Source organism: Vicugna pacos, chromosome 34 (genome assembly GCF_048564905.1).
Source record: "Vicugna pacos chromosome 34, VicPac4, whole genome shotgun sequence".
NCBI lineage: Eukaryota > Metazoa > Chordata > Mammalia > Artiodactyla > Camelidae > Vicugna > Vicugna pacos.
The window spans coordinates 21,320,829-21,342,050 of record NC_133020.1 but is presented as its reverse complement, the minus strand read 5'-3'; the positions used below and the strand labels follow the sequence as shown (position 1 = coordinate 21,342,050).

The window sequence follows — 21,222 nt, the reverse complement described above, 5'->3', positions numbered from 1 at the left end:
TCTGTGACTCTGGGTAAAGCCACTGACCTGGGCAAATGCCACCCACTTCTGCAAAGTCCTTGGTCTGGACAGAGTGGAGGACGCAGGTAAATGGAGTTCCAGACCCCCCTCTCGGGCAGGCCCCCGTCCAGGCCACGAACCAGTTAGAGTTGAAGTGTTTGTCTCATGCTGCCGAGTAAAGGTGCTCCTCTTTTTGCAAAATGAAGCGTATTTTAAAAGGACCTGGGAAAATTTACTATTTGAAAAAGCAGGAATCACCAACTGGCAGGTAACCAAATCTCTCTGGCTCACATGATATTTTTACATTTTTGGAAGACGCTTCCCTTGTGGTGGGGGAGGGGGTACACGGGGACTCGAATTTTCCACACTCCCCACTGGTCTCTATCGCATCTCTGCTGGCTGCCTCACACATCTGTTTAGCTTGTCAGGTTTGCAAAGCCTTCTAAGTGTGCCCCTCCGTTATTTAAAGAAATCTTATAGATCATATTTATATTATGTGTCTGTTACACATAGCAGTCATTTCAGCATATGAATAATCACTCTGAGCCCTTTACAAGTCTGGATTTGCACATACGGGGTCTTCTGAAAGCAGTTACACATACTGGTCCTTCTTTTTCTAAAAAATTCTGTCATTCCATCCCAGAAAGAGAGATTTTGCATAAATTATTGCCTCACATTACTCTAGTCTTTCTTTTTTTCCCCTTTTTTTTGTTAATGGAGGTACTGGGGATCGAACCCAGGACCTCGTGCGTGCTAAGCATACACTCTACCCCTGAGCTACACCCTCCCCACCCCCTGCCTCTAGTCTTCCTGCTCTCTTGGAGTCTGACTGAAGCTGCCAACCTTCTGCTCCCCAAATTGGCAATTTCCATTCAGAAAAACAGGATAGTGATTTCATTTTTATGAACAAGTGGGAGGTGCCTATCGCAGTGAGAAGGACATCACGGAAGAAACAGCGTGGATCCACCGGGCTTGACGGGGAGTGCCAGGCGCGGGGGACACGCCGAGGGTGGGCTGGCCGAAGGGGACCCTGCGGGGACGAGGCCCCGAGCAGCTTTCTAATGAAAACCAGGGGCAGAGAGCGCTCACCCCTGGCAGGAGCCCCCACCTCCTTCCTCACAGGGAGACATTCACAGCCAGGCAGCCTCTCCTCCCCTCGCTGGCCCGACACCCACAAAGTTTCCTTTCCCAGAACTAGGGCCTCCAGGTCAGGTTTCTGGGTCCCGCAGGTTCTGATCTGGGGGGTTCAACGACCTTTGCGGCCACCTCCGGAAAAAAGGTGGATCACCAAATCCGAGCCCAGGCAGGTGGAGGGGCTCCCAGTTCACTGCGGAGGTCCTTTCGTTTCTTTTTGGCTCCACCAGGCCTCTTCCTCGGGGCTCCCAGCCCTCCTGCTGAGTTGCTCCCCTGCTGCCTGCTACCCAGTGAAGGTCGCAGGGACAGAGGCCGGGCCGTGTGGTCCACGCGGCATCGTCGGGGCTGCAGAGTGAGGCGACACACAGACGCCCAGCCAGCTCCCAGCACTCTCCAGCCACCTGGGGAAATGTTAAGCATTCACCACATGACAGATGCCTATTGTGGGCCCACTGTGCGCCCAGCAGCGCGCAGGAAGGGACAATGAACACGGAAGCTGTCACTGTCCCAGGAGCTCAGCACCGCTGCCCTGTCCGCCACGGTAGCTGCCAGTCACTTGTCGCTAGTTAAGGTTAGAAGGACTTGACTTTAAACGCTCCTGTCTCAGCAGCGGCAGACACGCGCCAGGCGCTCGGTACCCACACGTGGCTCGGGGCCCCTGTCGGGGACAGGTCACAAAACATCTCCATCATCACCGGGAGTTTACGGACAGAGCTGGTCTGGAGAGGAAAGCAGGCAAGAAAACAAAGCATCGCCACCATCAGCAAAGCCACACGCACCACGTGAAACCTGTGAGTTGTGTCCAGTGTAGTAAGGGCTGTAACAGGGCTGGCACGCAAGAGGCCACGGGCGCCTCGGCGAGGACAGCGGCCGCAGCACCCAGCCTGGGGTCAGCACCCTCAGCTTCCTGCTCCAGCGCAGCCTCTGCTTCTCAGCCTTCCAGGTGATCACCGTAGGGGCATCGGGAGTAATGGCCCTTCGTCAGAACTCAGTGACTGGCTATTCTGTATCTGCTACTCACTGCAGAAAAAGCTCCTTCCCAGTGAAGACGCCAGAAAGTAATTCAGATGGAGATCTTCGTGTGACGCCAGCGCAGACCAGTGCGCCTTACTGAGCACGCTCAGCCCCGACCCAAAGCCGAGCGGGAGACACGTGCGTGCTCCTGCGGGGCGGGCAGACTCGGCCAGATCGCAGCGGCTAGCAGAGCGCCGCGTTAGGAAGGAGGCAGCAACGGCTCTCTGGCTCTTATCCTAGTAACTGCACCCAGTCATTCGTCCCAAGAAAGACAGATTCCTTCCTAAGGACGGGGTGCTTCACAATGGAGGCGGTACCTGAACTTGTCCCTCAGAGGACGGGCGGGACTCCCGCAGGTGGAGACGGGAGGGTGAGGCCCTCCCGCTGGGCAGAGGCGCAGAGAGGCCTGAAAACCCCTAACAGAGCTGGAGAATGACAAGAACACCGTTACAACAGTTTCATGTCCAAAATCCAACTGCTGCCAACAGAGAGAGGCAGGGAGGGCGCCAAAATTCAAAGGAAAACAGAAGTCATTCATTCCTGGTGAGGCAGGCGCTTCCTCCTGCCCCCCCCCCCCCACGGAAGAGCCTGGGCCCCCCTGCCCCAGCACTGGGGCCTCCTTCTGCGTCTGCAGGACACCCGAGGCGCTCGGCCAGGAGAGAAGCAGCGTCAGATGGGACTCGGAAACCTGGCCACCGTCTGCAGGTAGTACCACGGGTGGGTGAGGGAGGGAGGGCTGGAGGCTGGGAGCCGGGCTGCTGGTGGCAGGCGGACCCGGCAGAGACAGGATAAGGAGACCAGATAAGAGGGTGTGTCAGCCTGAGCGGGAGGACGGAGGGAGGCGGGGTCCCTGCGTCGTTGGCCACAAGGGTGACAAATGTCCGGGGCGGCACCAACCATCAGCATGGGCCTCCCAACCACCGGCCTCGGTCACGGCCAAACTGGATAAAGAATTCCGATGGCAGCGCGTCCGCGTGCGGCTCTGGGGAGAGCTCACCACCTTTACGCTCGTCCCCGAGGCGACACTGGGTGGTTGGCACAGGTTTGATCCGGGGGATCTGGTTCCCTCGCAAACACAGCATCAATTCGAAAGAATCGCCACTTGACTGAAGAAGCCACTGAGCGCGAAGGCGTGTGCACGTGGGATGAGTCAGCAGAAACGCCTTCACTACGATTAACAGAAGTTACAGTTCAGAGTGGAAACAGCTATGAACAACTCCCGCATTCCTGGGCATCTCTGTACTTGCTGAGATGGGCCGTCGCCCGTGACACCCACCCCCGCGCCCTCAGAGCTGCTGGCGGCAGAGCTGACGTGCTGGTCCCACGGCCCGATTACGTTTTCCAGCCTCTGCGGCTCTGGGATGCCATCAGATGGTCACGCGACTGGGTCCAGGCAACTTCCAGGCCTGGCCCTTCACGGGACCTCCGACAAGCAGTCCTCCGTGCTCTTTCTGGCAAGCACGGTGGCTTTCAAGTGAGGACTAAAGCCAGAGTCAGGAGACAACGACCCCACGGTCCCCGTGTTGCCAGCTGGGGAGTCGCCCGCCAACAGGGAACACGCACCTTGGTGTCCACGTGGGTTAGTAATGCACCCATGGCTTTAGAGCCAGCTTACACCTGGCGTTTGTCCGTTACAGGAGCTGTTGTTAACTTAGCGAACACAAACTCTTCCAGCCCTATGCTGCTTAGTAACAGACTCATCCACGCACTTGAAAAAATCCCCTTTTGGACGATAAACACCCTATGTGTGTTTGTACTTGCTCACGTGGTTTCCAAGTCTATGGAAGGGACTGCGACTGTGGATGGACGGCAACCGTCATTAAGATGGCAGAGAGGCGTTGCAGTGCACCTGAAACCAACACCGTAAGTCGACTACACTTCAATAAAAACATAAGAATTAAGACAAAAAAATTCAGAGAGGCGTCCAGCCACACAAGGACAGACAGCAAGCGGGGAGACGCCGCCTGATTTCAGCTCTGTGAGGTCGACGACATTTTTTCTGTCTGGGGAGACAGTGAAGCACATCACCACAGAGGGTTTTAAAAAGAAAAAAAGGCTGAATCCTGTCTTAAGCCATTCACCGGCCACAAGACCGAATGAACAGCAATCGCGTTTTGCTAGGGCAGGTCCAGCCCTTGGTGGCTGTGTGACCCAGACAAGCAGTGCACCTGCCCCGTACCCCGACTCCCCCCGGCGAGGATGAAGCCTTGACCCACATGAGCCCTAACGCCCCTCCAGCCCTGACACCCCTGGCAGCCGCTGACCCGTCAACCAATCCGGTTAACTTGGCTCATTAAGTCCATTGGGCAATTTAGTATGCTGTCCAAAGAAATTGTTTAAAAAATGTCCACCCTTTCATGAAGGGAAAGCCTGATGGAACACTGAGGGAGTTTTGGTTTTGAAAAACAAAGTGAGTTAAGATGTTAGGACAGTACCCTTAAACAAAAACCTTCCTTTGTGATGGGTAGGAAATACTATCTCATTTTGCACCCCGTTTCTTTGGTTATCAGCAAGGGTGTGACTTTCGGATGGCTATCAGCCATTTGTGCTTCCTCGTTCACAGGTCATTTCGTTTCAAGAGTAGAGCACTTGAGGCAGGACTGAAGTGGGGAGCGGGGGTATCAGTGCCCGAGCCTTCCAGCCAGCGGCCAGAGGATCTTGTCCAGGGCGGTCACCAGCTCCCCCGCCGGCAATGTGTGGCAATGTAGGTTCGCGCTGGGCCTCCCAGAGCACACCTGCCTCCCATTATGTGCTGAACCAGTGGAAGCAGAGCATCGTGGGCTCCATGTCTTCTCTCTTCCTGAGACAGCCCCACCCAGTGTCAAAAGGGTTACAAATTCCACCCAGGATCCGGAGAGCCCCTTCCGACTTGTCCAGGAGCAAAGATTCTACGGAGGAGCCCTAAACAGACACTGCCTGTGATGACGTGGGGGGCAGACGGGCCGGGGAGACCCTGGCTCTGCCCGGCTAATGCTAGCTCAAAGACGTGTTTTGGCCGAAGACAGCCTGTAACCCTGTAACTCGATGTGCGCTGCCATCACACAGAGGGTGGAGGTGTAGATCAGGAGGCGTTTTTTTGGCTCTGCGGTCTCCCCAGAGCCAACCCTGCCCCACGCTCACAGCCTCGCCCCGACGTCACCCTCTGCATCCAGGTGATGTCTGCACGTGCAGTGGTTCAGATGGTGGGAGAAAAGCCACTCTCTGCTGCCATCTGGGTTCCATCAGCAAAGCAGAACAACACTGTGGGTTTCCAAAGCAGTCAGAACCTTAGTTTACAGTAACAGATCTAAGCACTCCTGCAGCTTTTCCAGCCGTAAAACTGGAAGGATGCAGAGAAGGTCTGCGTCTTCTGCACGTGTCTTGGAGACCAGCACGGCCTCTGTGCAAGGATGACACGCAAATTCACGATAAGGCCTCTCTTTTATGTGCTCGTTATACTTCAACAAAAAAGTAGATTTTAAAAACTGACAGAGGGAAATTCTAATGAGGACCCTCTGCAAAAAATGCCGAGTAGCCAGTGCCCCCGGGTTCAAATCAAGGACACATTAGCAGGAGCGAGAACAAGGAGGAGTGTACCTGATCCTCTGCACAGGGCCCCAGCCTGGGGACGCCACCACCTGGGGCGGCAGTAACAGGCAAGACGGCGCGATCCGATGCTCTGATGCGCCACCAGCGGATGTAGGTGGTGGCTGGGAGCCCTGCCTGGGCGTCCATGCCCTCCTGGCGGCACAGGAGAGGCTGCCCCCGCCGCCCCACGGAGAGGCCTGTGCTTCTCACCCGTGGCTGAAACGAGTGAAAATGGCAGTGCATCCCCATGGCGACTTCCAGCTGAAAGTGACCGGACCCCTCGGGAAATCTCAGCGGGAAAAGGCGCTCGTGTTCATGTCGAGAGAAACCACACACACACCCTTAGAAGCCGACATCAGTGACCAAAAAGTCCACGGAAAACCGCACAGCAGAGCCCAGCGAGCGCGAGGGCCTGCCCGGCTCAGCGGGGAGAGGTGTGGAGCGCTGCGCAGAGGCAGCAGCGGGACGTCTGGCGTCCTGCCCGTCCCGGCTGCTCCCGACACACAGACCCACCGGTCTCGTCTTTAAAAGACAGCCTCCTTCTCCCTCTCTCTCCTCCAATGCATAGTAACCAAAGGAAAATCAGACTGAAAGTCAGCATTTATCCAGTGCCAACTGCATACGCTGCACCAGGGGCCACAGGGCGCGGGCGAGCAGATGCCCGCAGGTGACGCGGAACCAGAGGGTCCCGCCCCGGCTCAGGGAGCCCCGCGGACCAGCCAGGCGCAGGGAGGGCGAGGCCGGCCCAGGTGAGGGGGCGCCCGGGCCGGGGCCCCCGCAATGCCGGGCAGGGCTGCGGCAGGACCCCCACCTGTTTGGTTAGTCAGTTGAACAAACAGGATTTGGGATAATCTACTCACGGAAGTAAAGTCCCCTTGACCTGTTAAGCCCCCTCTGACTTAAACACCTTAAAAAAGAAGGAAACAAAATATACACAGAGTAACACATGCAAGACTTAAGTACACAGCTTGAGGAATTTTACACTTGTGTACATCCACGAATCCACCCCCGGATCCGGGTCCATGAACCTCAAAGCAGACCAGGCTGACAGGCTGCAGAAGGTGGCAGAGCAGAGCCCGGCTGGGCCTCTAACAGGCCTTTCTAGAAGCTGTTTTGTTGCTTTAGTTGGTGTTATTTTGATGTTGAGAGATAGTTTGCCCAGTTAGCGGAGGGGTTGGGTGGGGGTGGGGTGGTCCCCTAGAGAAGGAACTAGGAGACGTTCTGAACAGGACCAGGAGACGGTCACTCAGGACAGAACATTCTGCTTGCCCAGTCTTTCAGGATCCCCAACATCTAAGAAATGTTTAAGAAAACACTCAGGCTGCAACCTTTTACACTTTTTTGGGGGGGGGACTATTTTTTTCCTGGTAGAACAGCAATGGTGAACAATGTTATTTTCAGGTCTTCAACGCTCCCTTTTCCAGCTTTGTCTTAGAATTTGAATGATCAGAATTTAAAGAAAACACGATTTTTTTTTAAAGAAAGACAAAACAGCAAAGAAACAAACATTGGAACACGATCCATGTATCAAAATTGAATAACCAGCTCTTCCAGAGCCCTGGATAATTTTAAGATGTCCTGATGCTAAAAAAGGCAATTTTTTAAAAATTATAGTTGATCTACAACATTGTCTTAGTTTCAGGTGTACAGCATAGTGGTTGAGTATTTCTGCAGATTATACTCTATCACAGGCTATTACAGACAATGGCTGTAATTCCCCGTGCTATAAAGTATCCTCTCGTGCTCATCCATTTTGTAGCAGTTTGTATCTGTTAACCCCACACCCCTAATGTGTCCTTCTGCCCTTCAACCATGGGATTCTTTATGCTGGTGAAGGATTAAGAAGTGCTCAAATCTTATGCACTTCCTGTGTTACACTATGTAACACAGAAAAGCATTAGTTACATATTAATTTATATTGTGTCATAGCTTTCTATTGGTTTATGTCACCTTAAAAGTGTTTTTAATAAATGCTAAGTTTATAGTGAAAATTATGATGGTCAGATCTTAGCTGTAGCCTAAGGAAGCAGAAGCTCCATGTCTTTTTTGTTATTTGTTTTTAATTGAAGTATAGTCGATTTACAATATTGTGTTAGTCTCTGATGTGCAGCATAGTGATTCAGTTATACACACACACACACACACACACACACACACATATTCTTTCTCAGATTCTTTCCCACTATAGGTTATTACAAGAATGTATTGCCCTGTGCTGTACAGCAGGACCTTGTTGTTTATCTATTTTATATACAGTAGGGTGTATCTGCAAATCCCAAACTCCTAATTTATTCTCCCATCTTTTCCCCCATTGGAACCATAAGTTTGTTTTCTATGTCAGTGAGTCTGTTTCTGTTTTGTAAATAAGTTCATTTGTGTCATTTTTTAAGATTCCAAATATAAGTGATATCATATGGTATTCATCTTTGTCTGGCTTATTTCACTTAGAATGACAATTTTCAGGTCCATCCATGTTGCTGCAAATGGCATGATCTCATTCTTTTTTATGACAGAGTAGTATTCCACTGTGTATATATACACTACATCTTTTTTATCCTTTCATCTGATGACAAACATTTAGGTTGCTATGTTTTGGCTATTGTAAATAGTGTTGTTATGAAAATTGGGGTGCATGTATCTTTTCAAACTGGAGTTTTCTCTGGATATATGCCCAGGAGTGGGACTGCTGGATCATATGGTAAATCTTAGTTTTTTTGAGGAATCTCCGTACTGTTTTCTACAGTGGATGCACCAAATTACAATCCCACCAACAGTGGGATTTTCTCCACACCCTCTCCAGCATTTCCTGTTTGTGGACTTTTGAATGATGGCCATTCTGACTGGTGTGAGGTGATACCTCATTTTAGTTTTGATTTGCTTCTCTGATAATTAGTGATACTGAGCATTTTTTCACGTGTCTGTTGGCCACCTGTACGTCTTCTTTGGAGAGATGTCTGTTTAGGTCTTCTGCTCATTTTCGGATTGGGTTGTCTGCTTTTTTGTTGTTGTTGTTGTTGTTAATGTGTATGAGCTGTTTATATATTCTGGAAATTAAATCTTTGTCAGCCACATCATTTGCAAATATTTTCTCCCATTCTGTGTGTTGTCATTTTGTTTTGCTTATGGTTTCCTTTGCTGTGCAAAAGCTTGTAAGTTTAATTAGGTCCCATTTGTTTATTTTCACTGTTATTTCCATCACCTGGGTAGACGGCCCTAGGAGAACATTGCTGAGATTTATGTCAGATAATGTTTTGCCTGTGTTTTCTTCTAGGAGGTTTATAGTGTCCTGTCTTATATTTAAGTCTTTAAGCCATTTTGAGTTTATTTTTGTGTATGGAGTGAGGGAGTGTTAACTAACTTCATTGATTTACGTGCTGCTGTACAGTTTTCCCAACACCACTTGCAGAAGAGGCTGTCTTTTCTCCATTGTATAATCTTGCCTCCTTTGTCGAAGATTGACCATAGGCGTGTGGGTTTAATTCCGGGCTCTCTCTTCTGTTCTGTTGATCCATATGCCTGTTTTTGTGCCAGTACCACGCAGTTTTGATGACTGTAGGTCTGCAGCAGTGTCTGAAGTCTGGGAGAGTTACTCCTCCCAGTTACGCTCTAGGGAGGCGTAAGACCCAGGCTGCCGAGGTCCCGATGGGGCTCACTCACCTTCCGCTTTGCCTGCTAGGACAACTTCTTAGCTTATGTATTATTTCTCAAAGCACGTCAAACTTTTTTTTATTGAGTTATAGTCATTTTACAATGTCGTGTCAAATTCATGTCAAACTTCTAACACTTACAGGCATACGATCAGAGGACTGGGGAGCCAGGCTTCAGGAGGATCCCGAAGTCAGTGGTCTCCACTTCCCCGCAGCACTTCTGCAGCCACTCACGTGGTCCCTCTGCTTAGAACGTCTGATTTCCCTCCTCCGCTGTGGTTCCATCAGTTAGCACCCTCACCGCTCAGGGGCAGTGATCAGTCACACTCCTATGGGCTTCTGCCCACATCTGACTGTCCTTCCAAAGGCAGAGCGCTTCCCTGAAACCCGGGGTGCAAGGGGCTCCGAGAGGCTCTGTGGCCCCAGGGAGACCCCGGGACCCCAAGAAAGCCACTTCTGCACCTTACTTCTCCATCTGTAAAACCAAGCACTGTCCCTGCACGTCCACGCGGCGCCCTCGGAGCTCTAGAGGGAAGCGTGTGCCACCCCTGGGCTTCCTTCTCTCGCCCAAGTGTGCCCAGCTCGGGCTGGGTCCCCTCAAGCGGCCAAACCAAGGAATCCTTGACGGTCCAGCGGGCACAGGTGACTCAAGTCAGGTACTTGAACTTTTTGGCCTTAGCCGGTACATGAAGCTTAAAACTAAACAGTAAACCACAGACAAAGAACCTCGCTGAACTCTAGGTCTCAGGACTGAGACAAGTTGTTGTAGGAGAAACCTGGACAGGGTTTTGTGCGGTTTTCACGCCCTGACACGGGAAGTGTGGGGCAGGGAGGCCACGCTTGGTGTGCGACCTCTTGGGGAACAGCTGGCACTCAGGAAAGCAGCGTCTCGCAGGACAGACGTGGCTGTGATCTCCAGCTCCAGCCACCTTTTCTGGGGCGTGAAGAGTTAACACCAGCGAGGCTGGATTGTGGTTTTTTACCCCTTGAGATGGTGGCTGTTTTTTTTTTAACCTTTAACCCTATCCTCTTGGCAGAAAAGGGTCCTGGCTGTGAACTCGGGGCCCAACCCGAGTGCTCCTCCTCGGGGTCTGACCTCGGGTAAGAAATGTAAATGCTCCAAATGGGGCCTTCTGGCAAAGCCCGGCCGTTCCGGAGGGGAGAACCTTCACCCACCGGCTCCTCAGGTGGCGGACGGCAGAGTCCCAGGCCTGGAGTTACAGCCAGTCCTGAGCAAGATGGTCTCAGGCCCTCCTTGCCTTTGAAATATTTATCAAGACACGACAGACCCATGAGGATCCTGACAAAAATGACCTTTACTGGCGGAGAGGGCACAGCCCTCGGGCTCTGGGGAAGCAGTGAAGCCCGCGGCCCCCACGGGGAGGGTTTGGGACTGAGTCAGCCCTTGTGAGTCCCACGGCCTCTGCCCACTTCCCTTGGAAAAGAGACTTAAGCTGGTTACAAACAGTCCTTCTCCACCCCTGGGGCCTTCTGCACCGAAGGTCTGGAGAGGGCCGGGCGCGCAGGAGCGCCTCCGCTCTCCAGCTGCTCTGCCTCCCCCCCTGCCCAGCCCGTCCTCTCTGCAGGGGAGGGCTAGCCCTGCTCCCCTGCTCATCCTGCCTCTCTCCCCTGCCAGCCCGAGGGTCTGCTCCCCCGGAGGTCACAACACCAAGAGGGGGCTGTTCCGTGGAGAAAGGGCTAATACGGAAGTGACCACTAGAGGGTGACATGATCACACACAAGCACATTCCTCAAGGACCACGCAGGGCCACAGCCAGCCAGCCAGGCATCCAGCTGGAGCAGCTGACCACCCCCGGGCACCAGCACACACACCCGCAGTGAGCACACGCACACCCTCTGTCTGTCTGTCTGTCTCTCTCACACACATGCACACACACACACACACACAGACCTACCCTGGGTAATCCACTAGGGCCTCAGGCTTCCTGCAGGAAAGCCACCCCTCACCACTGCTCATGGAGGAGTCAGCATCTCATTCCCTGGCAACCACTGCTTTCATGGACCCTGCGTATCTGGTGTCACACAGAAACCGCATCCCACCATGGTGGGATGACACACTGACGTCGTTAGGGCAGCGGAGCCTAGCAGTTTGGAAAGGGGTCGCTGGGTCTAGACCTCGGAGCTCAAGTTCCAGTGCTGCTGGCTGTCTGGTCCTGAGCAAGTGACCCCTCTGGGTCGTGGCTTCCTGACCTATAAATGGAGGTGACGATGGAACCCACTTCATAGTCGTGCAGGTGAGCTGTTGTGAGGAGCTGATAAGTTTATACACGGAAAGACCGTTAAAGAACGGCCCCCACACAAGAAAAGCTCAATAAACGCCAGCCGCCTTCATGGCAGGAGCTGCTCTAAGAGGTCACCTCCACTCGATCCTCGCAAACTCCCACATACAGACACCACTAGTCCCATTTTACAGACAAGAAAGCCGAGGCTCCGAGTGGTTACACAGCTTGTCCACAGTCACAGAGCTGGAAGGAGGGGACAGCTCAGCAGTAGAGCACATGCCTAGTGTACATGAGGACCTGGGTTCAGTCCCCAGTATCCCCAGTTCCTCCATTAAAAAATAAATAAATACACCTAATTACTGCCCCCAACCAAAGGCGAGGGACACAAAGTCACAGAGCTAATAAGTGACAAAATCAAGGTTTTAACCCAGAATCCGTCTGACTGAGACCCCGTGGTCCTTGACTACATCACGGGGAAAACTTCGGACTGAGAGGCAAAACATGGTGGTTGGGAACACGGGCTTTTCTTTCCCCCTATGTTATCTTAACTTCACTACAAAGGGAGAGCCTTCAAGAATTATAATTATATAAATTACATAAGTTAACGAAAGTTTTAAAGCAGAAGAAGGAAAGCCGGGAGGTTCTTCCAGCAGCACCCCTGGGAACCCGCTGGAAATGCAACTCCTCGGGCCCCCCAGCCCTTCGGACCAGACGCCTGCCAGGCTGCTCTGACGCAGACTCAAGCTTGAGAACCACTGCTCCGAGCAAAGGAAAGCGTGCGAGCTGGTGGTGGAAGCCGAGGTCGGGGCCAGGGGACACACGTCCATCCGGGACCCTGTCTTGGGGACTGAACGGAACACGTGCCCTCCCTGACTCAGGAGGAGACCGAGGGCTCGCGCTCCGTGAAGCACCGTCTCACGATGCTCCCGTGTTGCTGTTTCCTCGCCTTTAACCTGCACGTTTCTTAAAAACAGGAAACAGCATTAAAAAAATGCTTAACTGTCAGCAAGTATGTATCTGTACAATTTGGGGGCACATCTGTGTGGCGCTTTTTTTGGATGGTATATTTATAGAAGAAAAACCAGAAGCAGCGTGGATGAGGTCCCTGCTAGGGGCCGGGCTCTGCGCCAGGACCCTCCTGCCCCGTGCGCGGGTTTTCTCAGCGAATTCTCCCAACAGCGCAGTGACTGGGAACTACTTTTCCTATCTCTAAAATGGGGAGACTGAAGCTCAGAGCATTTCAGTCACTTTGCCAGAGGTCACGCAAGGATCATGGGAGAGCCCGGATTCCAGTGCAGGACGTCGGAGGGCAAGTCTGCTGGAAACTTGGCTCCCCCGCACTGCCGCCTGGGGAGCCGTGATGTGCTCAGGGGCCTCGGGTCACAGGCACATCAGGGAAGCCCCCCTCGGGCCAGGGCCTCCCTGGGGGCAGGCAATCTCTGCATGGCTCCCCCCCGTTCCATCCCCCCCGGGGGTGTGCAGCACCAGGCTCTATTGTTGGGGGGGGAATGAGGAGAAAGCCAGCTGATTTAAAAACAACTATTTTCAAGGCAATCTCTGCTATGAAAACAGTAGCAAACCATGAATGAAAAATCTATTTATTTATTTTCTTAATGGAGGTGCTGGGGCCTGAGCCCAGGACCTCATGCACACCAGGCACGCGCTCTACCACTAAGCTGGTTCCCTCCCCCAGAGCCCAAAATTTCTACCTTCAGATGCCAAATTCCAGTTCCAGACACACAAGAGTTAAAATGAAGGCTTCTTATTCTTGAAAGAGAATTGTTTAAAAAGAAAAAAGTTAAGAATTCCTTGAAAAGGTGATTTTAAAAATTGACCGGATGCTTCAATACTGAGGAACCAAAACAATGTATGTCACTGTATGTTTGCTACGAGAGCGTTATTTCCCCCTAAACCAGTAAAGAAAACCCAGCCGGTTCTCTGCGTAAGGTGCCACCCCACGCAGTGGCCTTCCTCCCACCGACACCTGTTCAAATTCGAGGCGTCTCTGCAGTGGTCTTCGAAACTGAAAACACTATTTACCACCGTTACTCCGTGGGCACGTACACCCCTGACAAACAGGGTCACTGTTTTCTAGCGCATCCCTGGGTCCCGAGGCCTTAGAGGCAGAAACACCCTCTGCACCTTCGTTCACTCCAGGACACACAGTGGTGGTGCGCACCAGCTGTGTGACCACCTCCCGAACGATCGGGAAGAGGAAACCCACGCCGCCAAGCGCTGTGTGCTTGGAGACGGCTGGCTTTTAGTTTAGGGTTGTCGTATCTGCCTGTTTCGTAACAAGCACCTAGCAGCTTGTGAACATGAACAAATCACTGCTGATCTGTGGGGCTATTGGGCCAACGGCTCTGCAAGCCTTTGGTCCGGTGCCTGTGTATGAAAACATACATCAAACTCAACAGCTGCAAATTACACGTTTCACATGGCAACCCCATTTGCAGAGGAGGAGGAGAGAGTGTCCACTCACCTGGGGGTGATTATCAATAGCACCCCATTTCTCTTGCATGAGTTTTTCCAGCTTGGCACAAACTGGACTGTGACTCCAGCTACCCAGATTCAAGCCCGCATTTGCATTGGGGTGGATAAAGCCCTTGTCTAAGGGACACAGCAAACAAACAACTCGGGAGAGAGCGCACAAACATTTCAGGGTGTTCCTGGCAAGGTGCTGATGTGAGAACAATCGTCACCCACCTTTCCTATTTACTTACATCTTTATTTCAGGATGTTTGGTCTCTTTAAAATCTTTTCGTTTTTAATTGTGGCAAAAACACGTATAACATAAGACTTAACCATCCTAATCGTTACAGTGTACGATTCAGTAGTGTTACGTATATTGTGCAACAAATTTCCCAAATTGTTCATCTTGCAAAACTGAAACCCTATTTCCATAAACAACTGTCCCTCCCCCAGCCTTTGGCAACCACCCTTCTACTTTCTGTTTCTGTGATTTTGACTACTCTTCATACTTCACGTAAGTGAAATGACACAGTATCTGTCCTTTTGTGTCTGGCCTGTTTCACTTGGCATAATGTCCTCAAGTTTCCTCCATGTTGTAGTAGCCTGTGTCAGGACTTCCTTCCTCTTCAGGGCTGAATAATATTCCACCGTGTGCACAGTGTCCACATTTTGTTTATCCATCATCCATCAACAGGCACTCAGGTTACTCCCATTTTTTAGCTGCTGCCAATAATTCTGTGAACTTGTTATACAGATGTAGACATTCTTCACGACTCTGTTTTATTTTCTTTTGATATACACCCAGAAGTGGAGTTGCTGGCTCATAGGGCAGTTCTATTTTTAAGTTTTTGAGGAGAAGCCATACTGCTTCCCCAAGCAGCTGTGCCATTCTGCATTCCCACTAGCAGCACACCAGGCTTCCAGCCCTCAGCCTCCTCAACACTCGCCATCTTCTGTTTTATCAGCAGCAGCCACGCTCGTGGGTGTGAGGTGCGTCTTGCTGCGGTCTCGATGACTGTCTCCGTAGTGACCAGCGAGGCTGAGCACCTCTTCCTGTGCTTGCTGGCCACCTGTGTGTCTTCTTCGGAGAAACGTCTGTCCAGACCCTTTGCCCTTTACTCAGCCAGGTTATTTTGCTGTTGCTTCTAGTTAAGGCTTCTATTTGCAGCCACTCTCCCTCCCTGAGCCGTGCCCCAGGATACTCTCCTGCTTAGAACGTCTTAGGAATAGAATGTATGCTGTTCTCGAGAAATCTTGAAGTTGCAAAGTAGCTGGAAAGGCACCCTCTTATAGACCTCAGACGTCCACTGCTGTTGGTGGCCCAGAACTCCTGGAGACTTTCATCAAGATACTGTATTATTGTTTCTGCTCTCGCACACCACACAGCAGGCACTGTGCCGTGGGTACATTAGAGTTAAGATGAAACACACGCAACATATTTTAACGCCTTTGATCCAACACCCGCCAGCTAGACTCTGGGTCACTGTTTTTGGACACATATGTTCTTTTTTTTTTTTTTTGCTTGACACGTTTATTGTGGTCTGGTTCCTGTACAGTAAACTACACATATTTCAGATGTACAATTGGCTGAACTCTGATAGACGTATACACCCGTGAAACCACGACCACAATCAAGACAGCAATTTTCGGACTCCCAATTTATCCCTTCCCACCCCCTCTACCTCCTGGTAACCATGTTTGTTCTCTATGTCTGTGAGTCTGTTTCTGTTTTGTAGATGAGTTCATTTGTGGACACATACACTTTTGTTGTGGGGGGTGGTGGTGAGTGTTAGGTTTATTTATTTATTTATTTTTAGAGGAGGGGACTGAACCCAGGACCTCATGCCTGCTAAGCACGCGCTCTACCACTGAGCTGTACCCTCCCCCTCGCGGACATTAATGTTCTTGAATGAGGAGTTGAAAAGTGACAGGTCCCTTCGGATCTTCCCTGCCAGATCTTCCCTCTCTGTGAGGACGTCTGCAACCTTAAGTCAGACTGACCTTTGGGTTGGGCCTCTCAATTTTCCCAAGCCCCACTGAGATGAAAAACAAACCCTATTTGAAAAACAAGTGTTTTCAAGGCTCTTGGTAAAGCTTTGGTGCCTCTCCACACAGAACTACGTCCTCTGCTTCCGCAGTTCTGTGCTCATTCAGAAAACAACTCCACCTTGGCTACAGCTTGCTGAAGCACACAGGAAAACCTCAACGCACACTCACAACGAGCAGCTCCCCAAAGGTCTTCCAGGTCGAGATCCATCTTTTCCAGACAATCAGACTCTGGTCTACGATTTCTGTCCCAAATCACAGCCAAAACCAAAACCCCCAAGAAGCCAGTGCGTGCGGAACCATCCCTACTGTCGGGCCTGCATTTGAACAATGAGCATCTGAGGACACGGCGGGACTCAGAGAGGCTCCTGGTTTCACAGGGACTTGCTGTGGCAAGGATCCCTGCGGACTGTCCAGTCCGTCTGCCCCGTGTAACAGGAGGAAACTGAGACCAGAAAGGGGAGGTACTCCCTTGGTGCCCCGAGATGGCTCACCTGCTGCTTCTCGGCGTTTCCTATTTACTGAACATGAAAAACTCATATTGCTGAGAATCCTCGCAGTGTATGTTTGATGGCCTTCAGCAAAAGGCCCTGTATGAGTAAAATTCTAGAGTTCGACTGAAAAAAAGTTTTGCTAGAACGAGGAGCAGGGGGTCAGCTTCTAGGGAAAGTGCTTCCAGGAACTTCCGCAGGACTTCTCAGGAGAGCAGTGGCCTGTCTGGAGCAGGAGCAGGCCAGCTAAGCTCCTTCTCTCGCCTCAGCCCTCCTTTACACAGCCCCCCGCCGGCCCCCGGCATGCGGCAGAACACTGTTCCGTGCTAGGTAGGATTAAGGTGTTTTGGATTAAGACCTTGAGATCAACACAAACACATCCACAGAACAACAGGAAAAGCCACTTTCTCGAAGCGCTGAAGGCAAAAATTTAGGCAGCAGTGATGGGGAGACCCATGGCATAGCACAGATCCGCCCCAGGGGAGGAGTGCCAACCCACATGTGCCCCGGAACTGTGACCCTCATTGCCACAGCACGTGCGGAACCCGCGAGTGACCAACACAACCCTACATGATTTCAGGCGGTATGAAACTCTCTGGGCCTCTCACCATGTGCCACGTGGGAGAAGAACTTTGCTCCTTCATTTCCTGATCTAGGAACAGGAGAGGTGGGTGGATACGCTCAGTGAGTCTGGGCTCACTCGGTTCAGTACTGGTCTCTTGGGCAAAAGAGAAGTGGCCGAAAGTTGACCTCATCTACTGCATACGGCACCCACTGGTCACCTTGTTCAGGTCCTCAAAGAATCAATGACGCCATCTTCCGTTTCTGAATGCGGAATCAGGTTGTCTTGAATCCACAAATTCATTAAAAAGACAGCGAGCCATTTTCTGACTCAAAAATTCCTGGTTTGGGGGCAGTTAAAAGGAAGCTCTGAAATCCCGTTCTCTGGGCATTTAAGACCCGGGAGTCACATCCTAGAACGGAGCCTCCGTGGTCCCACAGAACACAGTTCGCAGGCCGACATACATCCCTGGAGCACCTTAAACCAGGTCCAGTCGCCATTCTGTTTTATCAGAAGGTAGGTCTGCAGTGGCGCGCACACACACCGGCCACAGCCCGCACATCGCCCGAGAGGCTGACGAGCCAGCGGGGCGTGCAGGGCTCCGGCGCGGCGGCCTCCCCGGGCGCGAGGCAGGCGGAGAGCCGCGGGGCAGCCGCCGGCGCGCGGCCAAGTGCGGAAGCGGAGGAAGCGCTGATGCAGGAGCCGCGGGGCGCGCACGGGCAGCGGCGTCTGGAAACACCCGGAACATGCTAGAAGGAAGTGGTCACGGCCAGCGCCAGAGCGAGGGCTGGGGGGGCCCGCGTCCGGCTGTGGGACGGGCGGGCCGAGCCGCGTCTCTCCGCCGTTCAGGGCACAAGCCCGCAGGGCGCGGAGCCGTGGGAAGCCGCCCGCGGAGGAGGACCGGGGTGGGGCCCGGCGCCGCGGGGCAACGGGGGGCGCGGGGCGGACGCCGAGCGGCGGCCGCAGCAGGAGGGTCTTGCGGGGGGAGAAAGGGAGCGGGGTGGGAGGCTGGGCCGGGGGCCGGGCCCGCGCGGAGGGGTCCAGGACCCGGCGGCCCGGGGCCCAGACGCGGCCCGGGCGTGGCCGCCGGCTCCCTGTGGGCGGCGGCGGCGGCGGAAGCGGCGGCCCGGCCCGGCCGGCGCCCCGACGGCGCGCACAGGGTTAACCCGCGGCGGGCCGGCGCTCGGTTTCCAGGGCAACGCCGGCAGTTCCGGCGCGCAGGCTCGTACCATCGCGCGCGCGCGGGGGAGCGCGGGGGGCGGGGGCGCGGAGGCGCGGAGAGCAGCGGGTCCGGCCCGGACGCCCCCGGCGCGGCCGCCGCTCGCCCCGGGTCGGCTCCGCGCGCGCGCTCCGTGCCGGCCGGCGCTGCCCCGCGCGCGGACGCGGGGGCCGAGCGCGCGCCGGCCCGAGGTCCCCCCGCCGGGGCCGCCGAGTGCGGGCGGCCCGCTGGCAGCTTTGAAAAGCGGGCGAGGACAAAGGCGGCCGCAGCCTCCCGGCGCCCAGCCCGAGCGCGCAGCCCGGCCCGCGCGGCGCCGGAGGATGCGGCCGGGGGCGCGGCGGCGGCGGCGGGGCGGCGCGGGCCGGGCGCGGCGGGGCTAAGCCCAGCGGGGGCCGGGCCGCGGGGGCGCCCGCCCGGGATGTGAGCGCCGAGCGCGCCGGGCGGGGAGGGCGGGCAGGGCGCCAGGAAGGACGCGCGGACGGGAGGAGGAGCGGCGCCGAGCCGGAAGGCGGGAGGCGCGTCCGTTGGGCCCGCGGCGCGGCCGGTCAGCCGCCTCGTCGCTCGGGCAGGAGCGCGGCCCGCGCCTCCTCCCCGGCGCCGCGGGGAGGAAGATGGAGACGCACATCTCGTGTCTGTTCCCCGAGCTGCTGGCCATGATCTTCGGCTACCTGGACGTGCGCGACAAGGGGCGCGCGGCGCAGGTGTGCACGGCCTGGCGGGACGCCGCCTACCACAAGTCGGTGTGGCGGGGGGTGGAGGCCAAGCTGCACCTGCGCCGGGCCAACCCGTCGCTGTTCCCCAGCCTGCAGGCCCGGGGCATCCGCCGGGTGCAGATCCTGAGCCTGCGCCGCAGCCTCAGCTACGTGATCCAGGGCATGGCCAACATCGAGAGCCTCAACCTCAGCGGCTGCTACAACCTCACCGACAACGGGCTGGGCCACGCGTTCGTGCAGGAGATCGGCTCGCTGCGCGCGCTCAACCTGAGTCTCTGCAAGCAGATCACCGACAGCAGCCTGGGCCGCATAGCCCAGTACCTCAAGGGCCTGGAGGTGCTGGAGCTGGGCGGCTGCAGCAACGTCACCAACACCGGCCTGCTGCTCATCGCCTGGGGCCTGCAGCGCCTCAAGAGCCTGAACCTCCGCAGCTGCCGCCACCTCTCGGACGTGGGCATCGGGCACCTGGCCGGCATGACGCGCAGCGCGGCCGAGGGCTGCCTGGGCCTGGAGCAGCTCACGCTGCAGGACTGCCAGAAGCTCACGGACCTCTCCCTGAAGCACATCTCCCGGGGGCTGGCGGGCCTGCGGCTCCTCAACCTCAGCTTCTGCGGGGGCATCTCGGACGCGGGCCTGCTGCACCTGTCGCACATGGGCAGCCTGCGCAGCCTCAACCTGCGCTCCTGCGACAACATCAGTGACACGGGCATCATGCACCTGGCCATGGGCAGCCTGCGCCTCTCGGGGCTGGACGTGTCTTTCTGTGACAAGGTGGGGGACCAGAGCCTGGCTTACATCGCGCAGGGGCTGGACGGCCTCAAGTCCCTGTCCCTCTGCTCCTGCCACATCAGCGACGACGGCATCAACCGCATGGTGCGGCAGATGCACGGGCTGCGCACGCTCAACATCGGCCAGTGCGTGCGCATCACGGACAAGGGCCTGGAGCTGATCGCCGAGCACCTGAGCCAGCTCACCGGCATAGACCTGTACGGCTGCACCCGCATCACCAAGCGCGGCCTGGAGCGCATCACGCAGCTGCCCTGCCTCAAGGTGCTCAACCTGGGCCTCTGGCAGATGACGGACAGTGAGAAGGTCAGGTGAGGGCGGCAGGCCCACTCCCCTCGTCCCGCCCTGCTCGTCCTGCGCCCCGCGCTCCCTCCACACTTACACGCAAACCCAGGTCACTGCGGCGGGCGCGGTGAGGACGGTGACCCGCAGCCCCGGGCTCATCCCCGCCTCCCCAGCCCTCCCCGCCTCCTCGTTGCGTCCGGGGCCCCTCTGCTGCCCCCGCTCTCCCCCTTTCCCTGAGGATGCAGTGATGGACTCGCTGCCCACCGCCCACTCCGCCCTGCAGGGGTCTGAAGGGCGGAGGAGCCGCTGTCTCCCCGCAGCGCCGCATTTGGAAATGGAGGTGGGGCGGGTGGGGGCGGGGAGTGACCAGTCCTTTCAGCCCCGGGGAGTTGAGGAAAATGTCTGCCTTCACTTAAGCTTTCATTTCAATACTGTGATCTGGTTTTTACTTTGCAATGTATAAAAGCAAGCCCGACTACAACGGCCTTGTCACCCTTCGTCCGCTTTGTAGCTAATCCCAGGCTCTCTGGTCACTCTCTCTTACGCTCCTCACTCAGCCCATTTGCATTGTCTTTTTTTGGTTTTTGAAGAAATTTGACATCATGGCCCCCCTTTTTTTCTGCTGAATATATTCTATATATTATATATATATAAATTATATATATATATACATATTTGTCTGGCTACCTCGTTTTAGTTTACTTTCTTCTCTGAAGCCCTGGAATTCTACGAGAGAGATATTTTGAGACTGAAACATTTGTGTGCCTGGACTGGAAAGATGCCCATTGGGTTTGTCCGTCTTTTTTGTTTTGGCTTCTTCCCAAACCCCATCCATCCATTGTACCCTCTGCCCATTCTGGCCATGATTTTCTTTTTTCTCCTTGTCCATAGGGATGTGAGGGCCCAGCGGTGTTCCTAAATCTTGACTTAATTTATAGCACAAATGTGTGGGAGACGTGAGAGTTGAACTGGGTTTTTGGTTTGGTTTTTTATTTTTTTGGTCTGTTTGAGATGCAGATTGTGTATTGAAAATGATGATTATA

At 54.5% G+C, this 21,222-nt stretch overlaps 2 protein-coding genes and 1 pseudogene across 10 annotated transcripts in view; 2 read left to right on the top strand and 1 right to left on the bottom strand.

The window, feature by feature from the left end:
- WNT5B (Wnt family member 5B) overlaps positions 1 to 21,222 on the bottom strand; it is an 80,859-nt gene that overhangs the window by 22,004 nt on the left and 37,633 nt on the right. Inside the window, exon 1 of one of the 2 annotated variants that reach the window (XM_006210810.4) lies at positions 17,223 to 17,632. The exons of the other annotated variant lie outside the window; for it this stretch is intronic. The gene's annotated coding sequence lies outside the window, so the exon portion shown is untranslated. Of the gene's footprint in view, positions 1 to 17,222; positions 17,633 to 21,222 lie in introns of those variants that run through there. 2 annotated transcript variants of the gene reach the window in all.
- Positions 5,448 to 5,572, top strand: LOC116276978 (U6 spliceosomal RNA; annotated as a pseudogene).
- The window catches only part of FBXL14 (F-box and leucine rich repeat protein 14), a 429,592-nt gene continuing 426,490 nt past the window's right edge, over positions 18,121 to 21,222 (top strand). For 2 of the 8 annotated variants that reach the window (XR_012066878.1, XR_012066879.1), the window contains exon 1: positions 18,121 to 20,205. Coding sequence is in view for 6 of the 8 variants with exons in the window: in XM_072954482.1 (XP_072810583.1) it covers positions 19,007 to 20,205 (1,199 nt within the window). In the remaining 2 variants the exon portion in view is untranslated. The remainder of the gene's footprint in view (positions 20,206 to 21,222) is intronic. The other 6 variants (XM_072954482.1, XM_072954480.1, XM_072954484.1 and 3 more) reach the window with 5 other exon arrangements.